A 23,349-nucleotide genomic window follows, 5' to 3' on the forward strand; every position below is an offset into this window, starting at 1 on the left:
AGGTGCAGCCAACCAGTTTTTATGTGGGTGGAAACTCTTCCCCACCTCCATCCCTTGGGACCATTGGGATGCATGCTGGGTTGTGTGTAGACTGGTGTTGTTAAAAAAGCAGGGTAGAGCATCCAGCAGGGAGGAGTTTTAAAAAAAGGTATAATCTGTCCTGCAATCCCTGATCATTAATCCTGAATACTTGGGGACAAGCTGCAATTGTTTGATGATTAAGAAAAGCCACTCTGTACTCTGTATTTTTTGTGGTGCTAGGCTCTATTTTAAATTATTACTGTGCAAATTCCAGGATTTAGCCTTGGTACTGAAAACAAATGCCAAGGTTTAGCTCTGCCCACCATCTTGCACCCACCTAAAGTCTGCAACCTTCTCTCACCTTAGAGGCTTCATGTGTCAGGGCAAGATTTTTGTGTCCAACAAAGAGACCACAGGAGAGTACTGCTCAGAAGCAGTGGCCAGAAGAACAGACCAGTGATGACAGCCATATTGGGGGTGGGGCTGGGGGGATTGTGGGGGAGAGGAAGAGGAAAAGATTTAATGGGCTGTATGTTGATTAAATGCGGAGGCCAAACAGGACAATAAGAGAAGCATAGGCAAGCCCAAAGTACTGAAATAGTTGCTAGTTCGGGGGTTATATTTACATTGACAGGGGTGGCCCTTCCATGAGGTGGGGTGAATCCCCTGCCTTGGGGGGCGGAGTGGGAGGAGCAGTGAAATGCATGCTCCCACCACCACCAAGAGGGGCCCCCTTGGGTGCTCTAGGCAGACAGGTGGACAAGTGCTGCAGGGCAGGTGGGTGAGTCAGAGAGCCCCGCCAGCTGCGCTCCCACTGTGACATTTGACAATGGTGCTCTCTAGAGCTGCTGCCTAGTGGCACTACAGTGGGTGCTCCAGAGGGAAGTTGGGTGGGCGGGCAAGTGGGCATGCTCTCTGAAGAGCTGGGGCGATCATAAAAAGCAGCGATCTCCAGGGACACCTCCTTCCACAATGCCTGGCTCTTCGATTCAAGCATTTGGGCCTGGCCTACTCTCTACAGATCCATGCCGGTGGCTTTTTATGGCCAGCATCGTTCTTCAGAGACCACCAGTGGTGGGAGCAATGGCAGTGAGAGGGTAGGTGGGAGACACAGCAAGGAGGTGACGGTGGGAGAAATGGGGGGGGCGAGGAGATACAGCAGGGGGCTGGGATATGTGGGGGGGTGGCAGTGGAGGGGTGGGTGGATGCGGCAGAGGCAGGCGTGTGCTCTCCTGCCTCAGGCAATGGGAGAGGTTGTGCCGGCCCTGTTCACTGAGCAGTGAACAGTGTTACTGCCCTGGAAGGAAAAGGATCCTATAATTGTTCTGCTGATGTGGCATGTGCAGTGCTGTGCGCACACTCTGCCACTCCTCCTTTGCATCAGGCCTTGGACAAGTGCCCTCATTGTTCATCCCCACTTGTAAAAAAGCGTCTGCATAATTGCAATAACATTTGCAGCAAGAATGAATAGTGCCATCATGCTGTATACTAGAAGCAACACTTCATACATTCATTACCTTCAGCCATAAATATGGTCATGAACTTAGCCAGGTATGTCCCTTTCCACCACGAACTTGTCCCTTTCCACCACAAGATGGCAGCACTTGTGGCCTATGACTTCTTGAAGGCCAGCATTCATCATTAGCACTAAAATGCACTGGAGGCTGCCTTTGCAGGTCAGACTATTCATCAAGCGCCCTACCTGCACCCATTGCCTTCACTACAGGAAGTTAGAACAACGTCTGCTTTACTGCAGCTTTCCCCAACCTCGTGCCCTCCAGATGTGTTGGACTGTAACTCACATCATGCCCAGCCAGCATCTGGAGAGCACCAGATTTGGGAAGGCCGCCTTACTGCTTTTCTGCAATAATCTGGAGGGTGTGGAATGTCTGCCCAGGGAGGAGATTCAGGGGGCTGTACTTCCTCTCTTGCCTTTAGAAAGGGAGGTAAGGGCCATCTCTTTCAATAGGCTTTGCAGGAGATCTGTAGGCTTTTTGCTTTGTATATCTCGTGGGAAGGTGAGGTAAAAATGTTATTACTAAACAAACAAAATGGGCTATGCTAAGCCAAAAAATGACAGGGGGTTCCTGTCCAAAGGGCTTGCAATCTGTGCTAGATGGACAAGACAGTTATACAATCAGGGAGAGCTCAGGGATTGATAGAGAAAGTAGCTCAGGGGACTTAGATAGGCCTGGATCAGGTTACTTCTCACATCTGTGCCACCACACATCTTCCATGGGGCCATTGACACTAGCATGTGAAATAACCTCAACTGGGCATGCCAGTTGCCCCGGCCATGGGCCTCGGCCATGGGCTGCTAAGGTTTGGAGGTACTGAGGTAATGGTAAGTCAGATCCAGGTTTGCTTACAAGGAGACTTTATTGAGTACTTACAGCACACAGGCGTACCCAGTGGTTGGATCAGACAGCTTCTCTGAACCCAGAGCCAAGGGGTACCAAGGGTTTATACCATACATGTCAGCAGTGAGGCAGCATGGCAGCAGCAAGCGTTAATTAGCGTTCATCTGCAACTTTCCCAGCATAGACTAACAGTGCTTGATCAGAAGGAAAACAATCAGAACTTTCCCAGCACAGCCACCTGTAAACAGAGCCTAAACGGAACCTCACTTCCCAGGCGCATCCTAGGCCCTGATAAGATGCCAGAGCTCATTATCATGGAATTTATGGATCTCTAGGCCCCTCTAAAACTACTGGTGACTTGGTTACAGGCCTGGGGCCATTACAGTGCCAAACAGTCATAAGCTGCATTCTGGCATCTAACCAGTATCCGACTCTGAAGAGCCAGCATGGGGCAGCCCAACAAAGACTTTTGCTCTTGACCCCATTCCCACCATATCCAGGCTCTTCCTGGCCCATCAGGTTTTGTCCTGCCTCTGCCCCATGGCCAGGCAGCCCATATTTCTGAAATCAAAACATGGCAACTTTAATCTGGCAGAGGTCTAGGTCAAACCATTAATCTGAGCACTGGCTTGACCTAGAGCTCTGCCAGTCACTGGGAAGCCCCCAGGCTGCACCAGTAAGCTGTTGATTGGGCTAATGTGATCCTGTAATGATATGGTGGAGGCGATGGACCCTGAACAATCTTGCCTGGCATAAGATAAGGAAAGGTGTTACAGTATGTGACAAATATTTCTGTAAGAGCTCCAATACAAAGAATATTTGTGAATATTGTTTTCAGTTCCAGTGAGATGAGGCTGGGCTGGCAAAGCGCTACAGTCCAGGGCGCAGAGGCAGCAATGAAGACCGTGGGCTGGTGTGTGCAGTTGTGCCATTTGCCCCCATCTTCCAGGAATTGCCTCCTGCAGCTCACAGGGCACTTGGCACCCAACCAGTCCACTTTGCTCCCAACAGAGATGTCCACCGAGGGACGAAGTTTCCTGGACTCGCAGGCCCCTGAAAAAAGGCCCTTCCATGAGGCTTCCAATGGGACACAGCTCAGCAATGTGAAGGTACAAAAGACCCATTGGATGTTGCCAACTCAAGGAGTTCAGGCCGGTGCTTAATGGGAGGGGTAGAGGGAGGCGGCATTGAGAGGAAAGGCCTGCCTTGAAGACACTCCACCCTGCCAGGGTCTGTATAGTTTGTGTGGTCTGATCACCCAGCTCAGAAGTTTTCCATCTCCCAGTCCCCTGCTTTTTTCTTTGGGGAAGAGGGATAGTAGAGCACCAGCTTTGGATGCCAAAGGCCCCTGGCATCCGCCTGAGGCCTTGAAGAGCCATTGCCTGACAATGCTGGGATAGATGGATTGAAGGTATCTGACTTGGATTCCTGCACTGACTTGGATTCCTGCACTGAGCAGGGGGTTGGACTCGATGGCCTTGTAGGCCCCTTCCAACCCTACTATTCTATGATTCTATGAAGGGTCTGACTTGGTATGAGCTGGCTTCACATGTTCACATTCCATTATCTCGCTGATTAGCAGTGGGGAAGGAGGTGTTGCCTTCAGTTGTGGCGCATGGCTTGGCTTGCTGGCTTGGCTCGTTTGACCCTAGTTGCTCCGCAGGCACCTTGTTGAGGTGTAGCTTGGTGACGCCTGCTCAGCTCTCCGCCTGGGGGAAATGAGGGCCTACGTGGCTTAGGCTGATCTGTGGAGGGCTGGGGCGTGGGCGCCGTGAGGGAGTCCCGCCTTGGGAAGAGTCCTGGACTGGGCAGCCTTCAGCCCCTTCCAGCTATGCTTCCTTGCCCTGCTATGTGTCTGAGGAGGCTGCCTCACAGCAGCAGGCAAGAGACCTACATTACTGTTGATTCTACCCCCACCCCATCTCCAGGGCCTGCTGTGGAGACGCATCAGAGACCGGAAAGGGCGGATCCACACCAAGACTGACTCCTCAGCCGGGCTTGCTGTGAATGGCAACAGGTAGGCCCAAAGCCTGCATTGTTTTATCTCTCCTGCCGCTTTCTTCACCAATCTTCGCTGACCCCACTTTCCCTGCCAGCAGCCCTGGGTGGTGGTGGGGACCATGAGGCCTTGGATGAGTGTGGGGCGGAATGCGCGCGCGCGCGCGTGTGTGTATATGTGTGTGTGTATATATATACACACACACACACATATTGTGTGGTGCCTCCAGCCCAACCAGTACCCCCTGTTCTTTGAAAGGGAGTAGGGAGAAAACCAGTGAGCAACTTATTGGGATATTTATTAAAAGAGCTCTGTTTAACAGGGGGGAGAAAAGGGGCAGGAAGCAAAAAGAACATTCAAATGAAATAAACACTTTAATGTAAGGCTTTAAGCAAGACTTTAAAGGAATGTAGAGGAATGTAGTCCAAAAATTATATGATCTACAAGTGTGAGGTATCTTCTCACACCTGTCTCTGGCTGTGCACTTAAGGCCAAACTAAACATTTGTCTAATGATGTATGCACCATGCACACTAACTATGTGTGATAGCTTTACTTACTCTTGAGTAAGCATACCCAGCCCCAATTTGGATCAGGATGATGGCGCTCTGGGAAGGGGGTTAAACCTTCCTCCCCACACACACCCATTTTTGTCTCAAAATTCCACCTCTCACCTCCTCATGAGTAGACCTCAGGGATTGGAAACCTCATGCTGTCAATCAAACCCTGTTGTGGGCTTTTATTCAGACATGCTGCTGCCTCTGCTCCTGGGGTGATTTTGGCAGACCCGGAGCAGGGGGTTGTGAAGTTGCAACCAGTCAGGGCTCAGTGGTTCCTCTGAACCCTGCAGCCTCCATCCCAGGTTGTGGTTTCAGGAAGGTTGTCGGTATTCTCTGACTCCCCATGAACCCTAAGATTGTGACCCTCCAGATGTTTTTGCTGACAACTCCTATCATCCTTCACCATTGGCTATGCTGGTTAGGGCTGATGGGAGTTGTAATCCAAAACACCTGGAGGGCCACACTTTGCCCACTCCTGCTGCAAGGACTAGGGCTAGCAAAAAGGTCCTTCCCTTCCTCCAAAGTCTCGTCCTGCCCGGAAGGTGGTGGGACATGAGACAGAGTTAGAGGTTAGAGGAGAGACAAGCCTGTGATAACATCTTCTGCCAGATACATGATTTGAGGAGAGTTCATTAAGACCCTTAAAGCAGCACGGCTTGACGCAAGTCGTCAGGATAGAGTGATGTTGCTGCTGGGGATGACCCAGATGGACTGCAGTACCTGTACACACTGCCTACTCCTACTCTGTTGCTTCCCCCAGGGAGGCCCTGTCTGGTCCATCTGTCCTCCTTGACTTGGCCAATGAGAAGGATGTTTTGATCCGCCCACTTCACAGCAGCTTTCTGGGAGAGCGGTTCTGCTTTGAGGTGAGGGTGTCTTGATGCCTTGATGTCCTTTGAGCTGGGGATCCGCCTTTCCCCAGGGCATCTTTCATAAGGAGAGAGGGGCTGGAGCTCAGGCCTGCCTGGAAGGCACATCTCCTAACCTCAGACGGGTGGTCAGTCAACCCACTGACAAAAGACTAGCTCAGGGCCTCTGTCTTCTCCAGCTGGTCCAAGCCATGGGATTGGGTTTATAGGACAAGAAAATGTCCCTGCGGTAATGGCAGAGCATCTCATCTGAGGACAGGGTATTCAAGAGCAGGGCAATTGTCATTCTTCATAGGACACCCTTTTCTAACTTAAGGTTGAGCCCTAGCATTGCAGCTGGGATCCAGCGGTGAGCCCTGGCTTGGATTAAGCCCTGCCTTCTTCCTGCCTCTTCATGTCCTGATTGACAAAGGATGTGGCCAGAGGCAGGACTTTTCCTGCCACAGAAGGAGAGCGCAGGACAGGACAGGGCCAGTCCTCAGCACAGTTCTCCCCTCTCTCAGGTGCTGAGTGCCAGAGGGCGGTGCTGCTTCCGCTGCACATCTGCTGCTGAGAGAACCCGCTGGATGGAGGACTTGCGCCGACTTGTCCAGCCCAGTATGGTAAAAGCAGCCCTTCCTTGCCTTGTGCGGCTTCCTCTGCAGCCAACTCCAGATGTCGTACCCCCACCCCATAACATTTGCTCTTGTCTGCCCCTGTCTCTGTTCCCTGTGTACATCCACTTTCCCTGTCCTTTGCTCCACACCCTGCCCTTGTCCAGACCACTTTTCTGGACCAGAAATTCTAGCCTGACCATCCCAAGGGCTCAGAAGGAGTTAACTGTACTTAAAAGGAAAAACAGGCCCTTTATTCCTTCCCAGTATCACCGTTTGCCTTCCCCCTGCCCCTATCTCTCCACCTGCATCCTCCCTCTGCCTTGGATCTACTCTCACTTGCTCCTTATCTCTACTGTAGTCTGCCTTAATCATGATTAAACCAAGCTTTATCTCTCATAACTATTCCAGTTTATAGACTTCTGGTTTCATGCCCCGCTACACCAGCCTGTTGCCTTCCAGATGCTTTGGACGCCAACTCCCATCAGCCCCAGCCAGCAGAGCCAATGGTCAGGAATGATGGGAGTTGTCACCCAAAATATCTGGAGGGCACCAGCAAGATTGCATTATAAGATTATATTGTACTGGGCCTTGCACCACATCCCATTCTTACCCTGTACCACTTTCCCAGGACAACTGTGAACGGATTGAACGTGCGCTGAGTCTTTGGGTGTATGAAGCCCGGGACCTGCCTCCCAGGAAGCACTATCTCTGTGAGCTGCGACTGGATGGGGCTCTATATGCTCGCAGCACAACCAAGCAAGCCAGCTCCGCCGGGACGATCTTCTGGGGGGAGCACTTTGACCTGAAGACTCTGCCCCCAGCCGTGGACCTGCAGGTCTGCCTTGTGCAGGAGGAGGAGGGGCAGCGGCAAAAGGCCAGCACTGTCGCCAGCATGGCCACTCCCCTAAAGGAACTGGCTGCTGTGCGCCAGCCCTTGGAGAGATGGTACCCCCTGGGCAGGGACAGGCCAAACGTGCCCACCCTCCGGCTGCGAGGACGCTACTGCCACGTCCGCGTGCTGCCCATCGTGCAATACAAGGAGTTTGCCGAATATCTCACCTTCCACTATCGGGAGCTGTGTGCTGGGTTAGAGCACAGCCTCAATGCCAGGGACAAGGAGGAGCTGACAGGTGTCCTGGTGCGCGTGTTGCAAAGCACAGGCAAAGCCAAGGTACCTCTTTCTGGATGGGTGGGCAGGCTGAGAAGGAAGGCCTGGGATATGGCTCGATGTTCACGTGCTCCACTCCTGAGGCTGTTGGGCTGGTTCAACCCTCATCTGCTCTTTTACTTCTAGGATCTTGTGCTGTAGAGTTAATCCTTTGTGCTGCTATGGTGGCTCTCACAAACCAGGCCTGCTGACCGGAATAACCCGGTGTCATGTTGCACTTTCCCACCACGGATGTTATCAAGTTGGGATCCTAGTTCAGAATTAGGATCTGATGGGAGTGAAGGAGTGGGATGGGGGATCTCTTAGCCTGGGCAGGGCTTGCCCCATTAACTAACCCTTTCCCCTCCCATATTGCAGGACTTTCTCATTGACTTGGGCGTGGCAGAGCTGGACCGTTTTGACGAGCGGGAAGCATTGATTTTCCGTGAGAACACACTTGCCACCAAGGCCATTGATGAATACATGAAGCTTGTGGGAGGCCCATACCTCCTGGCCACACTGAGTAAGTTGAGTGGTCAGCTGGTTGGCAAGAGATGGGCAGGGGGGTGATATTTTCCAGAGGAGCTAGTTAGGTTTTTCTGCCCTTATTGCTGCAGAAAAAAGCATCAGAGGGCTCTTTCAGCAAGGGGCCGCTCTAGCTTTTTGTCACTTGGTGCATAAAATAACCCATGGAACCCTCTACCACTGGAGACAGGGGTGGCCTGAACTGGCTCCCTAAGAGAAATCTTGGTATTTAATGTTAATAGTACTCATGGGCCCTTCACTAATCACCTGCCAGTGCTCAGATCTCTGCCAACCCCATGGGCTCCAGGTGGGTTATGGTTTAAACCAGCCTTCCACAAACGAGTGCCCTCCAAATTATTTGGAATTCAAGTCCTAACAGCATGGCCAATGGCCAGGAATACTGGGAGTTGTAGTCCAAAACATCCAGAGGGCACCAGGCTGGGGAAGGCTGGTTTAAAATATACACAGTCAATTCAGTAAATAAGGGTGCAATCCTGTGCCTGTTTAGACAGAAGAAAGTCACTCCTAGCATTCCCCAGCAGAAGGAAGTCCTACAACTCCCAGCATTCCCCAGCCAGCTATGCTTCTGTCTAAACATGCATAGGATTGCACCCTAAAAGGACTATACTAGAGCTTCTTCCCGCTGATATTTGTTCTTATAAATGTCAGACACATCAGTGAAGGACAGCTATTAGTATAGGAAATACACTTAGAGCTTTCCTACGCACGAAATTTAATGTGTGTTCATGATTCCTTAATCACAGTTGTTTACAGGTTCTTTAGACAACAATGTGATCCTCCAGTTTCTCTTCTTTCCCAGTTTTTTTTTAGAGCGGGGAAAATGTGGTATTATTTCTGAAAGCAAAAGCAAAAGTATTTTCCTACTTGTGTAATTGTGATATTCCGCTATAGCACAACTCCACCTAGAGATCATGTAGCGGAAAAGCTGGAAAGGGTAAAGCTCAGATCTCAATTCTGGAAGGAAACTGAAAGTAGATACAACAGTTAACAGCCTTGTGTAGGAAAGCTCTTAGTTATCAATGGAAGAGCTTTATTCTTAGTTATCAATGGAAGAGCTTTATTTATTTATTAGCATGAATGTGTCTTTCTAAGAACAAGTGATCATGGCTGCTTCCACATTAATTTCTTCCTGTTCAATCTCAGCCTCAGGAGTATAGAACTGCCACTTAATTAGTCAGTTCCTGTTCCTTGTAAGTGCAATCAGAGCAATTGTTGTTTGAACTGTTGTTTTAATTTAATTTTTTATTATTGCAATTGAGCCTCAAATATCAGTTAAGACCTGAGGCTGTTGGGAGGGTGGGGTGGAGAAGCAGTGAGATGACCTAGCTCAGTGCTGGTGCTCATGCCCTGCCCTGCATCACCAGCATCACACATTCAAGGGATCTTTGAAGAGCTGCTACCAGTGAGCTACATATATTCATCATCTGTCTCAGTATAAGGCAGGGGTGGGGAACCATATTGACTCTGGAACTGGATTACCCCCTCCCCCCAACCCCACCATGGGCTAGGTGATGTCAGGGGTGGGGTCTTGCCCTTTGGATATCATCGGGTCCCCCGACAAAGCACCTGCTTGTCCCTTCCCTTCCCTGCATCCTTAATAAGCGCTGATACCCACTGAATAATCGGGATAGTGGGGATCTTCATGACAACAGAATGAGAAGCGCGTTGGAGTATTACCCGGATTTTCATGGAATTGGCTTTGCTCCATCAGGGACACACAAAGCAAGAAAAGCTGACTATACCATACCTTTAAAATCTGGTTTAAGGGGTCACACAGCGCTTGAAAGGCACAAACATCTGGGTGGGGTAGGGGGAACAGAACTGAACATCATCAGACTGGCAGGGGCTGCTTAACCAATGAGAGAGGCTTGTTTCGTGCCCCTGACCTGGCTCCCCCTTGCTAGTACAGTATTATGAACGGAGAGCAACTAATTTTCTCCATGTGTGCAGATTCCTCCGAATCAGCTAAAATCCCCCCCGTTCTCAAGTGCAACATCTAAAGGCAATCAATTTGGGTGGCTTTAAAAGGGGGTTGGACAAATTCCTGGAGGAGAAGGCTATCGATAGCTACTAGTCCTGATGGCTATGTGCTACCTCCAGAACCAGAGGCAGTGAGCCGATGTACACCAGTTGCTGGGGAACATGGGTGGGAGGGTGCCGTTGCACTCATGTCCTGCTTGTGAGTTCCTGGTTGACAGCTGGTTGGCCACTGTGTGAACAGAATGCTGGACTAGATGGACCTCGGTCTGATCCAGCAGGGTTCTTCCTGTGTACCCCAAATGCAGCCGAAGCACGTTTGTGTGTGTTGCAGGCGATATTGTATCCCGTCCGTACTCTTTGGAGGATAGCTGTGAAGTGGACCCCGGCAAATGTGCACCGTATGACCTGGCTGACAACCGCAGCAACCTGCAGCATATCTGTGAAGAGGCCTTGCAAAGGATTGCTGCGTCCAGCCAGTGAGTGTTTGAGTCAGGGACTGTGTGGGGTGGCTCTCCCCACTGGGGTACATTGAGGGAAAATGGGGGCAGCCATTTGTGGTTTCCTTTGCATGGGGAGACCCGTGCTTTGCACTCGCAGACTGCTAGGCCAGAAAGGTCTCATCCAGTAGCCCCCGTGGCCCTTCTAGCAGGCCGCTTGCCAGCCCACATGAATTGCTAGCTGCAGTGCTCCGCTTGCGCGTGGGCTCTCTGCTGTGTCAGGGCTCGAAGAGTAAAGCTAGGAATAAAGCCTTTGAGCATGTACAGAGTGCTGTTCCCTCACCACAGCATAAGCCAGGGATGGGCAACTTTAGGGGATCATGCTGCCTGCTGCCATTGCACCACTGAAATGCAGAAAAAGTGCTTTTTCTTGAAAACTTCAAGAAAACTTTCCCATAAAATGCAAGAAAAATTGGTCTTATACATTTTATAAAATCGAAGAATTGTGCTCCCGGGAGGCTCCCTGTGCCCCTTGTTTTCAAGAAAAATCGCCACTTTTTTTGCTGCTGTAATAGCAGCGAATTCAGCAGCAGAGGCAGTGGGGTGTAGGTGGCTGCAGGAATGGCCTGTGGGGAGGCCTGTGCCCACCCCTGGTGCAAACCAAGAAACTCATCCTCATCTGAAATGAAGAGAAAGGGTTCTAGGAGAGTGGATTAAGAAGGCAATTTGCTCCTTCAAGGAAGTGTGACCATGGCATGTGTATCGGAGATCCTGAGGCCTCATGGTAGTAGGGGTCATCATGCCGCAATAGCCATGCGAACTAACCAGGAGGATTTTTCATGAGTCTGTTAGGACACAACCCTGTGCATGTTTAGACAGAAAAAAGTCCTACAATTCCCAGCATTCCCCAGCCAGCCAATGCATAGGATTGCGCCCTTGTTTTTCTTCTTGAGCATGGTTCAGCACTATGTCACTCTCTGCCAGGACTGCAGACAAGGAGTGCAGGAGGCAGGGTGGGGGCCTGGCTCCCATAGTGATATTACATATTTTACATATATAAACATGCCCTGAATAGCTTTCACTTTAAGCAAGTAAAATATAAGGGGGAAAGGGAGCAGGATTCCACTCCATTATCCAGTAAATGGCAGACATGCTCCTGACTTTCAGAAATTGCAGACCCTGGCATGTCTTTATAAAATTGTCTTCATTCATTTTATGAATTCAGTTGTGTTTTGTGTATCCATTGGCACAAAATGGCTGCCCCCAGGCCTCCCCTCAGCCAGTCCTCACCTTCTTTCTCTCTGCAGCTCTTTTCCAGCTGAGCTGAGCGAGGTCTTCACTGCCTGGCAGGAGGCGTGCCAGTTGCGGGGCAAGGCAGGCATTGGCCAGCGGCTCATCTCTGCATCCCTCTTCTTACGCTTCCTCTGCCCAGCCATCATGTCCCCTAGCCTCTTCGGCCTCACTCAGGAGTACCCGGATGACACCACCTCCCGCACCCTCACCCTGGTGGCCAAGGTCATCCAAAATCTGGCAAACTTTACCACGTAGGTAACTGGGTCCCTGGCGGTGCCTAGGAAGAGTGGCTCAGTATGGGGCGTGGAGATGGCTTGGGGTACCAGTCCAGCTCCAGACTGGTCTCCAGGCAGATCAGCCAGAATTGTGATCAGGACACTGGCTTCAGTGCATCTGCATGGGTTCCTGCACACACACAGAATGCATGACAAGGAGGGATAATTGTACTTTCCTTTAGAGGCTGACATACTTTCAACAGTTTTTAAAAACCTTCTGAAAGGAGCAAAAATAAATAAATGTTCATTTGTTCAATATAATTAAGATATCCAGAAATATCTCATTGTACTCATGCAAGAAATGTCACATTGTATTCTCATCTGCCCTGGAACATGAGATAGATCCTGCATGCCCTCTGGGATTATGATACGTTGTCTCCAACCTAGTTGTACATGGCCCTTCCTCAAGGCCTTCTGTGTGCCCAAACACTACTGTGACGCTGGCAGGGCGGCACTCCAACCCGTTGGCTGCCTTACATCTTTGTGTAGTTAAAAGAAATGTGCCAGATGAGCCATGTGCTGCCCTGACACGTGACCCGCTCCATGCTGGTGTGTGTGGACCCAGGCAGGGTGGCAGATGGCTGGAGGCTGAAACCAGGCTGAAGGACTGTGATCTGGTGGTGCAGGAGGAGGACCTGGTGGGTCTCCTTCAGCAACAAGTTGTCCAAGGGAAGACAGCAGCTCTGAGTGCCTCTACATTAAAGAAAAATCCGGGAGCCCCCAGAGCATTTTGCTTCCATTCCCATGGCGTGATGAGGAATGGCTCCTTAGATGACAAACATGACAAAGCGCCCTTCTCGGCAGCCTTCCTGGGGGCTCCTTCACACTGAGCTTTTATCCTGCGACTGAGATGGCTCCATCACCGAAGTTTGCGGGCTCTGTACATGGCGCCGTGACCCTGCTGTGACCCTCCTGCACTCAATGCCCTTTGTCCCGTTTTTAAGTGGATCACAGATAATGCGCTATCAGATTACTCCGTTGTGTTCCGCTTCAGTTTCCTCCGTGAAAAGAGTAAAAGCGGCAAGAAGAGGAGTGGGATCAATGAAAATGGAAGACTCAGATACGGGGAGAAGGGGGGGGAGAGGGGAAAGGCACGTGAAAAAGGGTGTTGTGATCCTGCATTTAAAACGGAAGCAGAAAGCCCCATTTTAAATGCAGGATTTTAGGCTGCTGTAGAGATGCCCTGGAACTTTCTGTATTTTTCAAGGAAAACACCGCCTTCTAATGGCTGAAAAACAGTGGTGCGCCCCGTATTAAACTTTTTTCAAAAGCTGATTATTTGAGGCGGGGGGTTACAACGGAGTAAACCAGAAAAAGCACGGGGGCGGGGCCTGGATATCGACGACGTCGTTTAATGGACCCGCAAACTTCAGTGCGTGGCCAATCATGAGTGTGCACTAAATCTCTCCTGTAGAGACGCTCTCCGGCAGAGGGCTGGATTAGTCCTCTGGTGCCACTTGATTTCCCTGGCCAGGAGGATTAAGAGGTCTGGTATGAATGTTCGAGCAGGAACAGTGTAAGTCCCTCTCTGGGCCAGCAGACCCAGTGGTGCAGGGGGCTAGCTTGTGATCCACAGTGCTCAGCCACACCTGACATTCTCTGTGGCATCCTGTTTCCCGCAGGTTTGGGGAGAAGGAGGCTTACATGAGCTTCATGAATGAGTTTCTGGAGCGCAACTGGGGCACCATGAAGTCATTTCTCAGCAGCGTCTCTAGCCCTGGCAGTGCCCTCCACTTGGCTGCCTATGATGACTCCATTGACCTCGCCCTGGAATTGTCCATCCTGCACGCCCTGCTCTGCAACATCTTCTCCTCCCTGGAAGAGGTGAGCTACTTCTTGCTGCTTCCGTCTGCGTGGCGCCTGCACTTGATGGCCTGGCCTGTGCCCTGGTGGCAAGAGGCCAGAGGCAGCTCTGTGTCCTGATCTGGCTAGACCTGTTCCTGGCTGGGGGTGCTTCCAGATGAGGCTCTTAATGTGCATTTGCCCTGCCTCATTGACAGGATTTTATGGGGGTCCAGAAGATGTCTTCCACTCATAACCCTCCCCTGTTTTCCTACCGGTTCTTCCATCTTTTTTCTTACAATGGAAAATCTGTTAAGAAAGAAAAGACGGAATAGCTGCACGAGGCCTTCTGAGTGCTAGGAGTCCTCCGTCTGGAAGCACCCTGGGATGCAAAGCAGAGCCAGGAGGAGCCAAGATGTGGGACTGAAGCCATCAGGAAGATTGAAAGAGGCCACATTCCTGGGATTAGCAGTGTACTCCTTCCCTTTCCAGCAGCTCACCAGTGGCTGTTATCAGTTAATGCACATAAAGATGCCAGCAGCTTGGCCAGGGCTGTCATGGAGTGAGGGTAGTAAATCTGGAGGATGGACAGGAGCTCGCTAGCAGTGGGTTCAGACAAGGGAAGCAACATGGGGCTTGGCAGTCAGTTTGGGGCACAGAGAAACATAGGAGAGGGGGCAGTGGGTAAAGGCCGAAACCCCAATGGTAGCCACTGTCAAACTGAGCTCATCAGACTCTGCTCCCATTGGCCAGAGTGAGAGCAAACCCTTCCATCTGTCTGGCCAAGCCAACAGAAGCCCTTCCCCATTTTTTCAAGTCCTTCCCCCAAGAAATAGTTGGGTTCGTGACATTGGCACTTTCTGCATTGTTGCTGCTAAGGGGACCCAGGCGAGACTGGAGCCTCTGCCCACGATCCTCCATGCCATCCAAGAGGGGACGCCGGTGCCCGTCTCTGTCCAACTTGGGCCCGACACAGAGGAGAGGTAAGGACTGGCGGCCTGCACTTGTGCTGCGCGCTCCTGGTGGTGCTGTGGTGGGGAGGGAGGGCTCCACCCAAGGGCTGAGGGAGGGAGGCGGGGATGCTGGCTCATTAGGGGCAAGAAGAAGAAAACCTGCCACCTTGAACACTCATGAGCAAGATATGGATTGTGCTCAGGGCTGAACTGGACGCTCTGTTTCGTGCCAGGAAGGCATTGCCTCTAGGTCCGATTACTTCACGAGCCTGGGTGGGGCTCCTTTCCCTTTGATCTGGGGTGTGGTGGGGCTGGGGGCTTGATATGTGGGTAGTGGTCCCCCCTTTTAGGATGAGCTTTGGCATTTCAGACCGTCTGCTTTTATGAAGCTGAGGCCCTCCCCACATAGCTTCACCCTGCCCCCGCCCCTCTTCCTGGCACTGCACACTCTGGCCCTGAAAGGATTCTGCATCTTTAGAAGGCTAACCAGGGGCGTGTTCCCTATCGGCTTCACTTTGTTTGCAACTTTGTTGCAATGTTTCCCCAATCGCATCTTCTCCTTTTCCAGTTTCCACAGTGCTTAAAGTCCTGGCTTATCATCGCTGTAGCCTGGGGCTCTGTGCTCTTTCCACTGAGCTCTAATCGAATTATTTTCTTGATGGCTGGGTGGAGCCTGGGCTGTGTCTGGTTACCTCATCAGTGTTCCTGCCCCCTTGGCCGTGTTTCCAGGACAACGGAAGGAGAAGCTAATGGAGGAGTATGGGATTTTTAAAAGGGAATCAGCTTTGCTGTGAAGAGAGGCTTTCCCCCTCTCCCCACCCTTTCTCCTTTCCTCAGAAATCCAGATGCACCTACATTTCAGGAGCAAGCCTCACTGAGCACGATGGGAGTTACTCCTGAGTAGACATATATGCTGGGAAAAGAGGGGGGAGAACACAAAGATGGAAACTAGCCCACATTTTAACACAGAGGACCTCATTGACCACAATGAGAGTTATTTCTGACCAAACAGTAATGGGTTTGTTGTGGGAAAGAGACTGAAAGCAGTTCCCATTTTAACGCACAGGTTCTCTATTTGGAAGCTGTGAATGAGTTATGTCCTAAGGCAATGGACCAAAGCCTCAAGATCGCATTTAAGGAAGTGGGCTTAAAAGTGTGCCATTTCAATTGAGGGGGAATATCTCTAAATTCTGATGTAGGCATTCAAAGGCAAGCCTCATTCAGCACAACAGGAGTTGCTTCTGAGGAGGTACTAATGAATTTGTTGTGGGAAAGAGTGTATTAAAGACAAAGACAGAATCCAGCGTCATTTAAATGCATTTAAGGAATTGGGCTTTAATGTGTGCCATTTCAATTGAGGGGGAATCTCGGCCTCATCCACCGCAATGGGAGTTACTTCTGAGGAGACGGTAATGGGTCTGTTGTGGGAAAGAGAGCAAATCCAGCCCCCATTTTAACACAGAGAATCTCGAAATTGCGCTTAATCGCATTTAAGGAACTGGGCTTTGATATGTGCGGTGCCAATTGAGGGGCTTCTCTGTCATTTCTGTGGGCAAGCCTCATTCAGCACAATGGAGAAAACACCCCTTGACTGGGGTCATGGGCTGTGTTCTGGTGCTTATTTTCAACGATGTTTTAAAAGTTGGTCCCTCAGCATCATGCTCCAAAACGGTGATGAAACTTCCAGAAAACAGGGAGGGAAAGGGTTGAGTCGCTGAGGTCAGAGCGACACACCCACAAAGGCTGGGCTACATGCCCCATGGGCACGACTATGATACCGGACCCAGTGTGATTGTGGAAACAGGTCAGTAATGGAGCCTTGGTAAGCTGGAAAAGTCGGACTATAAGCAGTCTCAGAAGAAGCGCTTGTGCAGTGATATAATGCAGGGCTGGTGCTGAATGGCCACGGCATCATGGAAACACAGAGACTGCACCGCACAGTCAGGTTGGAGTAAATCGCTGGTGGGAACACAGCCCGGATGAGATGAACAGCAAAGAAATGGAGTGCAGTGCGCAAAGCCAACAAATGTGCACAGCCTGTGTTTGTGTGATCTGATTGCAGTTTAGATGAGAGTGATGTCATGAAAATAATCATGAGCAGAGCCCTGCGCTTGGCATGGGGGTGCCACCTTATTCTAAGGGAGGGGCCTGACAGCATTGAGCTGCAGTAGCAGGTCAGGCTCAGGTGTGGGACCTCAGTTCAGGATTCAGAGGACGTGTATTGCTTTAGTGCCTGGGTGGGCAACCTGCCACTCCCCATGCAGCCCACCAAGCTCCGGCAACCCCCCCGCCGCTTTCCCCACAGCCCAGCTGGGACAGCTATCCTGATCAGGGTTGCTGAGGCAGCAGGGAAGAGGCTTTCGCTTCCCCACCACCACCACCACCGGTGATCCCAGTGCTGCCAAGATCGCTGTTTCCCCACCACTAATAGCAGTGGGAAAACAATGACCTTGCAGGGGATCACTGGGAGAGGTGACATCCCCATTCCCTAGTGATCACATCTCAGTGGGCAGGAAAGGGAGGTTTAACCCCCCCCTTCCTGCCCATTGAGATGTGGGTGGGTGTATGCCTGTGTGCACATGCATATCTGCACGTGTGCATGTGCGACCCCCAACACACCATCGGGCACCGCATGTGGCCTTCGGGACCAAAAAGGTTGCCTACCCCTGCTTTTTAGGGTTAGGGTTCTTGCTCACTCCTCTCTACCGTGTCTCTGTGTTCCAGAAAGACAGAAAACAAGAAGCCAGGATTTGTGCCACCGCGGGAGCTGGGCAAACACAGCCCTCTGATCAAGAGCCAGTCCATGACCAGCATCCAGAAAAGCCGAGGCAAGGAAGAGCCACTGACCCCTTTGCAGCCAGCCAAGCCAAGGAGCAAAGTGCAGCGCACGCAGAGCGTCCCCACTCAGAGCAAGGTGGCCCGACGTCTCCACAAGCAGAACAGCACGGAGCATGTGGCTGACAGCCAGGAGAGCAGCCTTCAGCCGTGCGCTTCCCACCCATATGGTGGCGGCGGTGACAGCAAAGCCTCCCAGGTAATCTGGGCCCTGGACTGGGCCTCCCAACCATTCAGACATGGCCTTGGTGCCCGTCAATTGCCTCTACTCCAACTGCAAGGAGTAAAGGACCAGAATCTGCATGACCCACATGGAGTGCAGAATATGCGCAACCTGAAAGCTTTTAAGGCATCATGGGAGCATCTGTTCTCATTTTTGAGAGAATCGTGTTTCTAGCCCTCAGTGTTTAGAAAGTAAATAGGATCTGGGTGATCAGGAGGTGGCGCTTCTTCACTCAGGACTGCGCCCTGCCCTTCCATACCACTCCCCCTGTTTCTTTGTCCAGATGACCCACTGCTTCCTTGCACTCCCTTTACCAAACATTGACAAAAGACATGTGAGCACCAGCATTTTTTGTTTCAATGGCATTAACCACCGGTAGGTACAATCAGGCTAGCAAGGAGATGAGACAGGGCACTTTTGGCGGTAGCTCCCCAACTGCACAACTCCCTTCCTACTTTGGGATAACTTTTTAGTTCTGTAATGCAGCAAAGAAATCCTGTAAATAAATAAATAGACATACTTAGAGTACATCCACTGAAATAAATAGGACTTAATTTAGTGACTAACTTATGTCCCACTGATTTCAATGGGTCTATGCTAACTATGACCAAGTCTGGATCCCACCCATCGATATAGATATATTTGGCTACGTGGCATATGTTGTTCTGATGGCAGCGCGTGAGCTTTTTTGGTCACCAAATTTGAGGTTTTTAAATGCAGATGTTTGGGGCAGAGAGACAAAGAACCCAGCAATTACTCTTGTGGTGGTGGAACCCCTGGAGAAAAGGAGTAGCCAGTCTTACACTGGCCCCTCCTAAGGCATATCTTTGTGGATGTATCCTGACGACTGGTTGTGCATCTGTCCTAAGTGATTGGCAAGCAAGAGCAGGTGGGTGCAGTGGTTGTGGCCGGGGCTTTGACTGGCCTCAGCACCAGGCCCCCCAGGCCGTGCCCTTCCTAGTGGGTGAGAGCAGCGCACCTTATCTACTCTCCCACCATTTTTGGCTGCGCTGTCGGAAGCAGAAACGCGCAACAGCCGGAGCAGGTCCCCCTCCCAGAATGCTGGACAATGTCTGTCTCCAGCTCTGCAGAGAAGCCTCATTTATGTCCAGGAGGAAAGGCTTGGAAAGGCTGGGACATCTGGGTAGTGGAACCTAGTTGTCCTGTTCCACATGAGCTCCCTGTCTGAGGCTGCCCTGCAGAATCACCTCCTGAGCACCGAAACAGATTCCTAGGAAAGTTTCCTAATCTCTTCTCTGGTTTTCCAGAAAAGGCTGAGCAGGGGCTATCAGGGAGGCTCCATCTACATCAGGGGTGGGTAACTTCAGGGGGTCAAGGGGCCACTTTCCACCCCCCTCAGGGGCTGCACTCCTTGAAAGCAAGCTCAATGGGTCCTTCTGAAGCTTCCATAGTAGTTTGCCATCGAAATCCAGCAGCAAATTGCCTATTTTTTTTGCCACCACAGCACCACCAGATTAGGGTAGCAGCGGAGGCTGCACCAGAGAACAGGGGCCCTCAGGCAGCCTGTGGGATGCCTATGTCCCACTCCTGATCCTAGGATATTCTGTCATGGCAGAGCGCTGGGCTAGACTTGGGTCTGTCATGTCTCTTCTGCCTCGGGGAGCCGAGGGTCCCCTCCAAGCCCTCCTAATCATGCTGCCTGTGTTCTAGGGGTGTTCAAAGCTCCACCCATCTGCATCGCTGCCCCGGAAACCCACTGTGCCCTGGCAACGACACTCTGAAGAGGCTGCGGCAGCACGAAGTGGCCTGTATGCCCTGCAGCCACTGGAACAGGTAGCAAAGGGTTCTCTTGCAATGATCAGACAAAGAATACATCTGACTCAAGAACCCCCCACCCCGATTGAGCATGCCGTTGTGGGGCCCAATCTGCACATTGCAGGCTGACCCATGCCCTCACCCCTCCCCATGCTTCCCTGGTAACATGTAGTTGGAAAAAAGACACATGATGTGATGTCATGTTAGCATTTCTTCGCCCTTCAACATGCAGCAGCAGGTAATGAAGCAGAGCGTGTAGGCCTTCAGCCCTGTACTTGTAGGCGGGGTCCTCTAATTGGTCGCCAATTAGAGGGCCTGTAATGTGAACAGTGCTGGAATTAGCGGGAGAGGCCTCACAGTCCACTGTTAATACTGGGAAAGGAAACTGCATAGAGAGAATGTGGGGGTGTATTATGGAGGAGGCTGGTTTCTGCACCCACTTGACATAACATCTGGAGCTACTGTTGTTAGACAATGGGATGACTGAAGCCCAAAGCCCATGAGGCCTAGAAATCTGCAGGGAGCATTTTTATATTATAGCTTTTTTTCTAACCTTAGTAATTCTGGACCAAACACAGAAAATGTGTTGCCAGGGAAACAGGTTAGGTTTAAGAGTTAATGGCAAGACTTCTTTGATGAGTGCAGCTCCCAGTCTTGTCCAACATTACACAGGGCATCTCCACACGGGTCTTTTATTCTGCTACTGAGACTGGTTGCTCATGGATGTTTGTGAGTCCTTTACATGACATCATCAACCTCCAGGCGTCTGCCACGCTAAATGTCCTCTATCCCGTTTTTTAAAAGATCAGAGATAATGAGCTATCAAATTACAGTGCCTTGAGTTCCCTCATGAAAAGAGGAAATCCTGCAATAAGAGGAGCTAGACCACATCGCCATCTAGTGGCTGTATAATGAAACATACAAAACACGCAGATAAGGGGGGAAGGGAAATGCATGTAAAGGGAGCCCCTCATGATCCTGCATTTAAAAACAGCAGCAGAAAGCCCTGGTAAAGTTGCAGGATTTTAGGCTGGTGTAGAAATGCTCAGTCTTACCTTAGGGGACACCTACACTTTCCAAGAAAAGCACAGGTCTCCTTGGTTGTGGTAGTGGTGAGGAAATTTCAGGGGAGAATTGGCTGGCTGGTGGGAGAGGACTCTTAACAGCTGACCAGTTCTCCAAATGCCCTTGCCCTGCCATTCTTTAAAGCATTTTCCTGCTAGCTGAGGAGAATTGTCAGGGGAGAATTGGCATGTGTAGGTGTGGTTAAAAGTGGCAGGGAATTCAAAATGGTCATTAAGCAGGGAGGGACATGTGCGGTCCAATGGGTGTCTGCGATACTCGGCGCAACAGTCATCTTCACAGCAAAATACCTGCAACAGTTACACATGCTGGAGCAAGAATGGCAGTTTACTGTCAACTTCAGTTAGCAGTTCCTCCGAAAAATGCTTCCTTGGGTAGTAATATATGGCTGATTTAGAGGTCGCTGAACTGCCTGGATTGGTAAACTGCCATCTCTGGAAATGTCTCAGTTACGTCACTTCTGGAGGCAGAGTTTGAGAATTCCCCATTTACTTTGGGATCCTTGTCTCAGTACTGTAGAGTCCCCCCCCCTCAAAAAAAACTCTTGGCATCCCCAGAATCTTACAGACTGGAAAAAGCTTACGAGGGGTGGGATGTGTTAGTGAAGCCATCTGCCCATGATGCTGACACTTAGCAAGCGGACATGTTACAGTCATCCACATGTTACAAAACACACACGTCTTGACAAATAAGATTCTTTCTGTATGTTAGTTTTCCTGAAAGAGACTGTATCAGAAACCTGTCTTTGCATTCATGTCTAGTCTGTGTAACTGAGTCACATACAGTTTACAGGCTGCAGCATGTAACGCTGGAAGTAGCCCCCAGTCACACTCCTCCTGCTCTTACAGAACTTCTCTTCAACCCACACATTTCCAGAAGCCCCAGCTCTTCCCTTCCAGTCACTGGTGGAGGGGAAAAAGTGAAACAAAGTTCCTAATTCTGTTTATCTATCATAATGAAGATGGATGTGTGTCTGCCTGTCCAAGACAACAAAACCTATGCATCTGGAACATGACATGTTTCCTAAGGGGACTCAGGGTTATTTTGTTTTTAAAATGCATTCATTTATTTTAGGGTACAATCCTATGCATGTTTAGACAGAGAAAAGGCCTACAGCTCCCAGCATGGCCCAGTCAACATTGCTGGCTGGGGCATGCTGGGAGCTGTAGGCCTTTTCTCTGTCTAAACTTGCATAGGATTGCGCTCTTAATTAATTTAAATGTGTCTGTGTTTGAAGCCTGCACTACTATTATCAGTCACTAGGTGGGAAACGTCCCTAACCAGCCCCTGGCTTTGCAGTCCATACAGTTTGAAGCCAGAAGAAAGTAGTTGGAGGAACAGAGTCATACACCTGCCCCCTCCCCACTGCTGTGGGGCAGACCCCTTCTTCAGGGGGCTATAGGGGTGCACCTTGGCAGGGGTACTGCCTAGGGTGCCAGTGGGCTTGGCTTTATTCAAACAGGGCAGCACAATATATCCAACTCTTAACAGTTGCTGAAGTTTACTTGAAGGCTTCACTGTATCAAACTAAAAGCTATTTCTACCTGTGTGGACCCAGGAATGTCCAGTAGTAATAGTAGAATCATAGAATCACAGAATAGTAGGGTTGGAAGGGGCCTATAAGACCCTGCTCAGTGCAGGAATCCAAGTCAAAGCATCCCTGAGAGATGGCTGTCCAGTCTTGTCTTGAATGCCTCCAGTGTGGGAGAGCCCACCACCTCCCTAGGTAATGGGTTCCATTGTCGTATTGCTCTGACAGTCAGGAGGTTTTTCCTGATGTTCCGCCGGAATCCGGCTTCCTGTAACTTGAGCCCATTATTCCGTGTCCTGCACTCTGGGATGATGGAGAAGAGATCCTGGCCTTCCTCTCTGTGACAAACTTTCAAGTACTTAAGGAGTGCTATCATATCTCCCCTCAGTCTTCTCTTCTCAAGGCTAAACATGCCCAGTTCTTTCAGTCTCTCTTCATAGGGCTTTGTTTCCAGTCCCCTGATCGTCTTTGTTGCCCTCCTCTGAACCCTCTCCAGTTTGTCTGCATCCTTCTTAAACTGTGGTGCCCAAAACTGAATGCAGTACTCCAGATGAGGCTTAACCAGTGCTGAGTAGAGGGGAACTAGTACTTCCTGGGATTTGGAAGCTATGCTTCTATTAATGCAGCCCAAAATAGCATTTGCCTTTTTTGCAGCCACATCACATTGTTGGCTCATATTCAGCTTGTGATCGACAACAATTCCAAGATCCTTCTCGCTTGTAGTGTTGTTGAGCCAAGTCTCCCCCATCTTGTAACTGTGCATTTGGTTTCTTTTTCCTAGGTGTAGAACTTGGCATTTATCCCTATTAAATGTCATTCTGTTGTTTTCTGCCCAGTGCTCCAGCCTATCAAGATCACTTTGAATTCTGTTTTTGTCTTCCAGGGTATTAGCTATCCTGACCAATTTTGTGTCTTCTGCAAATTTGGTATGCATTCCCTACACCTCCTGCTCCAAGTTATTAATAAAAATGTTGAAGAGCACTAGGCCCAGGACTGAGCCCTGTATTACCCCACTCATTACCTCTCTCATTTTCAGAAGATCCCATTGATAAGCACTCTTTGAGTCTGATTCTGTGGCCAACTG

At 50.4% G+C, this 23,349-nt stretch overlaps 1 protein-coding gene across 2 annotated transcripts in view; it reads left to right on the plus strand.

The window, feature by feature from the left end:
• The window catches only part of RASAL3 (RAS protein activator like 3), a 43,522-nt gene that overhangs the window by 14,411 nt on the left and 5,762 nt on the right, over positions 1-23,349 (plus strand). For both annotated transcript variants that reach the window (XM_084835630.1, XM_084835631.1), the window contains exons 5-16: positions 3,393-3,490; positions 4,310-4,398; positions 5,700-5,805; positions 6,312-6,410; positions 7,033-7,575; positions 7,930-8,074; positions 10,409-10,553; positions 11,822-12,058; positions 13,705-13,906; positions 14,744-14,847; positions 17,542-17,851; positions 19,547-19,669. In XM_084835630.1, the coding sequence (XP_084691756.1) occupies positions 3,393-3,490; positions 4,310-4,398; positions 5,700-5,805; positions 6,312-6,410; positions 7,033-7,575; positions 7,930-8,074; positions 10,409-10,553; positions 11,822-12,058; positions 13,705-13,906; positions 14,744-14,847; positions 17,542-17,851; positions 19,547-19,669 (2,201 nt within the window). The remainder of the gene's footprint in view (positions 1-3,392; positions 3,491-4,309; positions 4,399-5,699; positions 5,806-6,311; positions 6,411-7,032; positions 7,576-7,929; positions 8,075-10,408; positions 10,554-11,821; positions 12,059-13,704; positions 13,907-14,743; positions 14,848-17,541; positions 17,852-19,546; positions 19,670-23,349) is intronic.

This window comes from Heloderma suspectum, chromosome 2 (assembly GCF_057233095.1).
Source record: "Heloderma suspectum isolate Gila_16-S chromosome 2, 16-S_ref, whole genome shotgun sequence".
Classification (NCBI taxonomy): Eukaryota; Metazoa; Chordata; class Lepidosauria; order Squamata; family Helodermatidae; genus Heloderma; species Heloderma suspectum.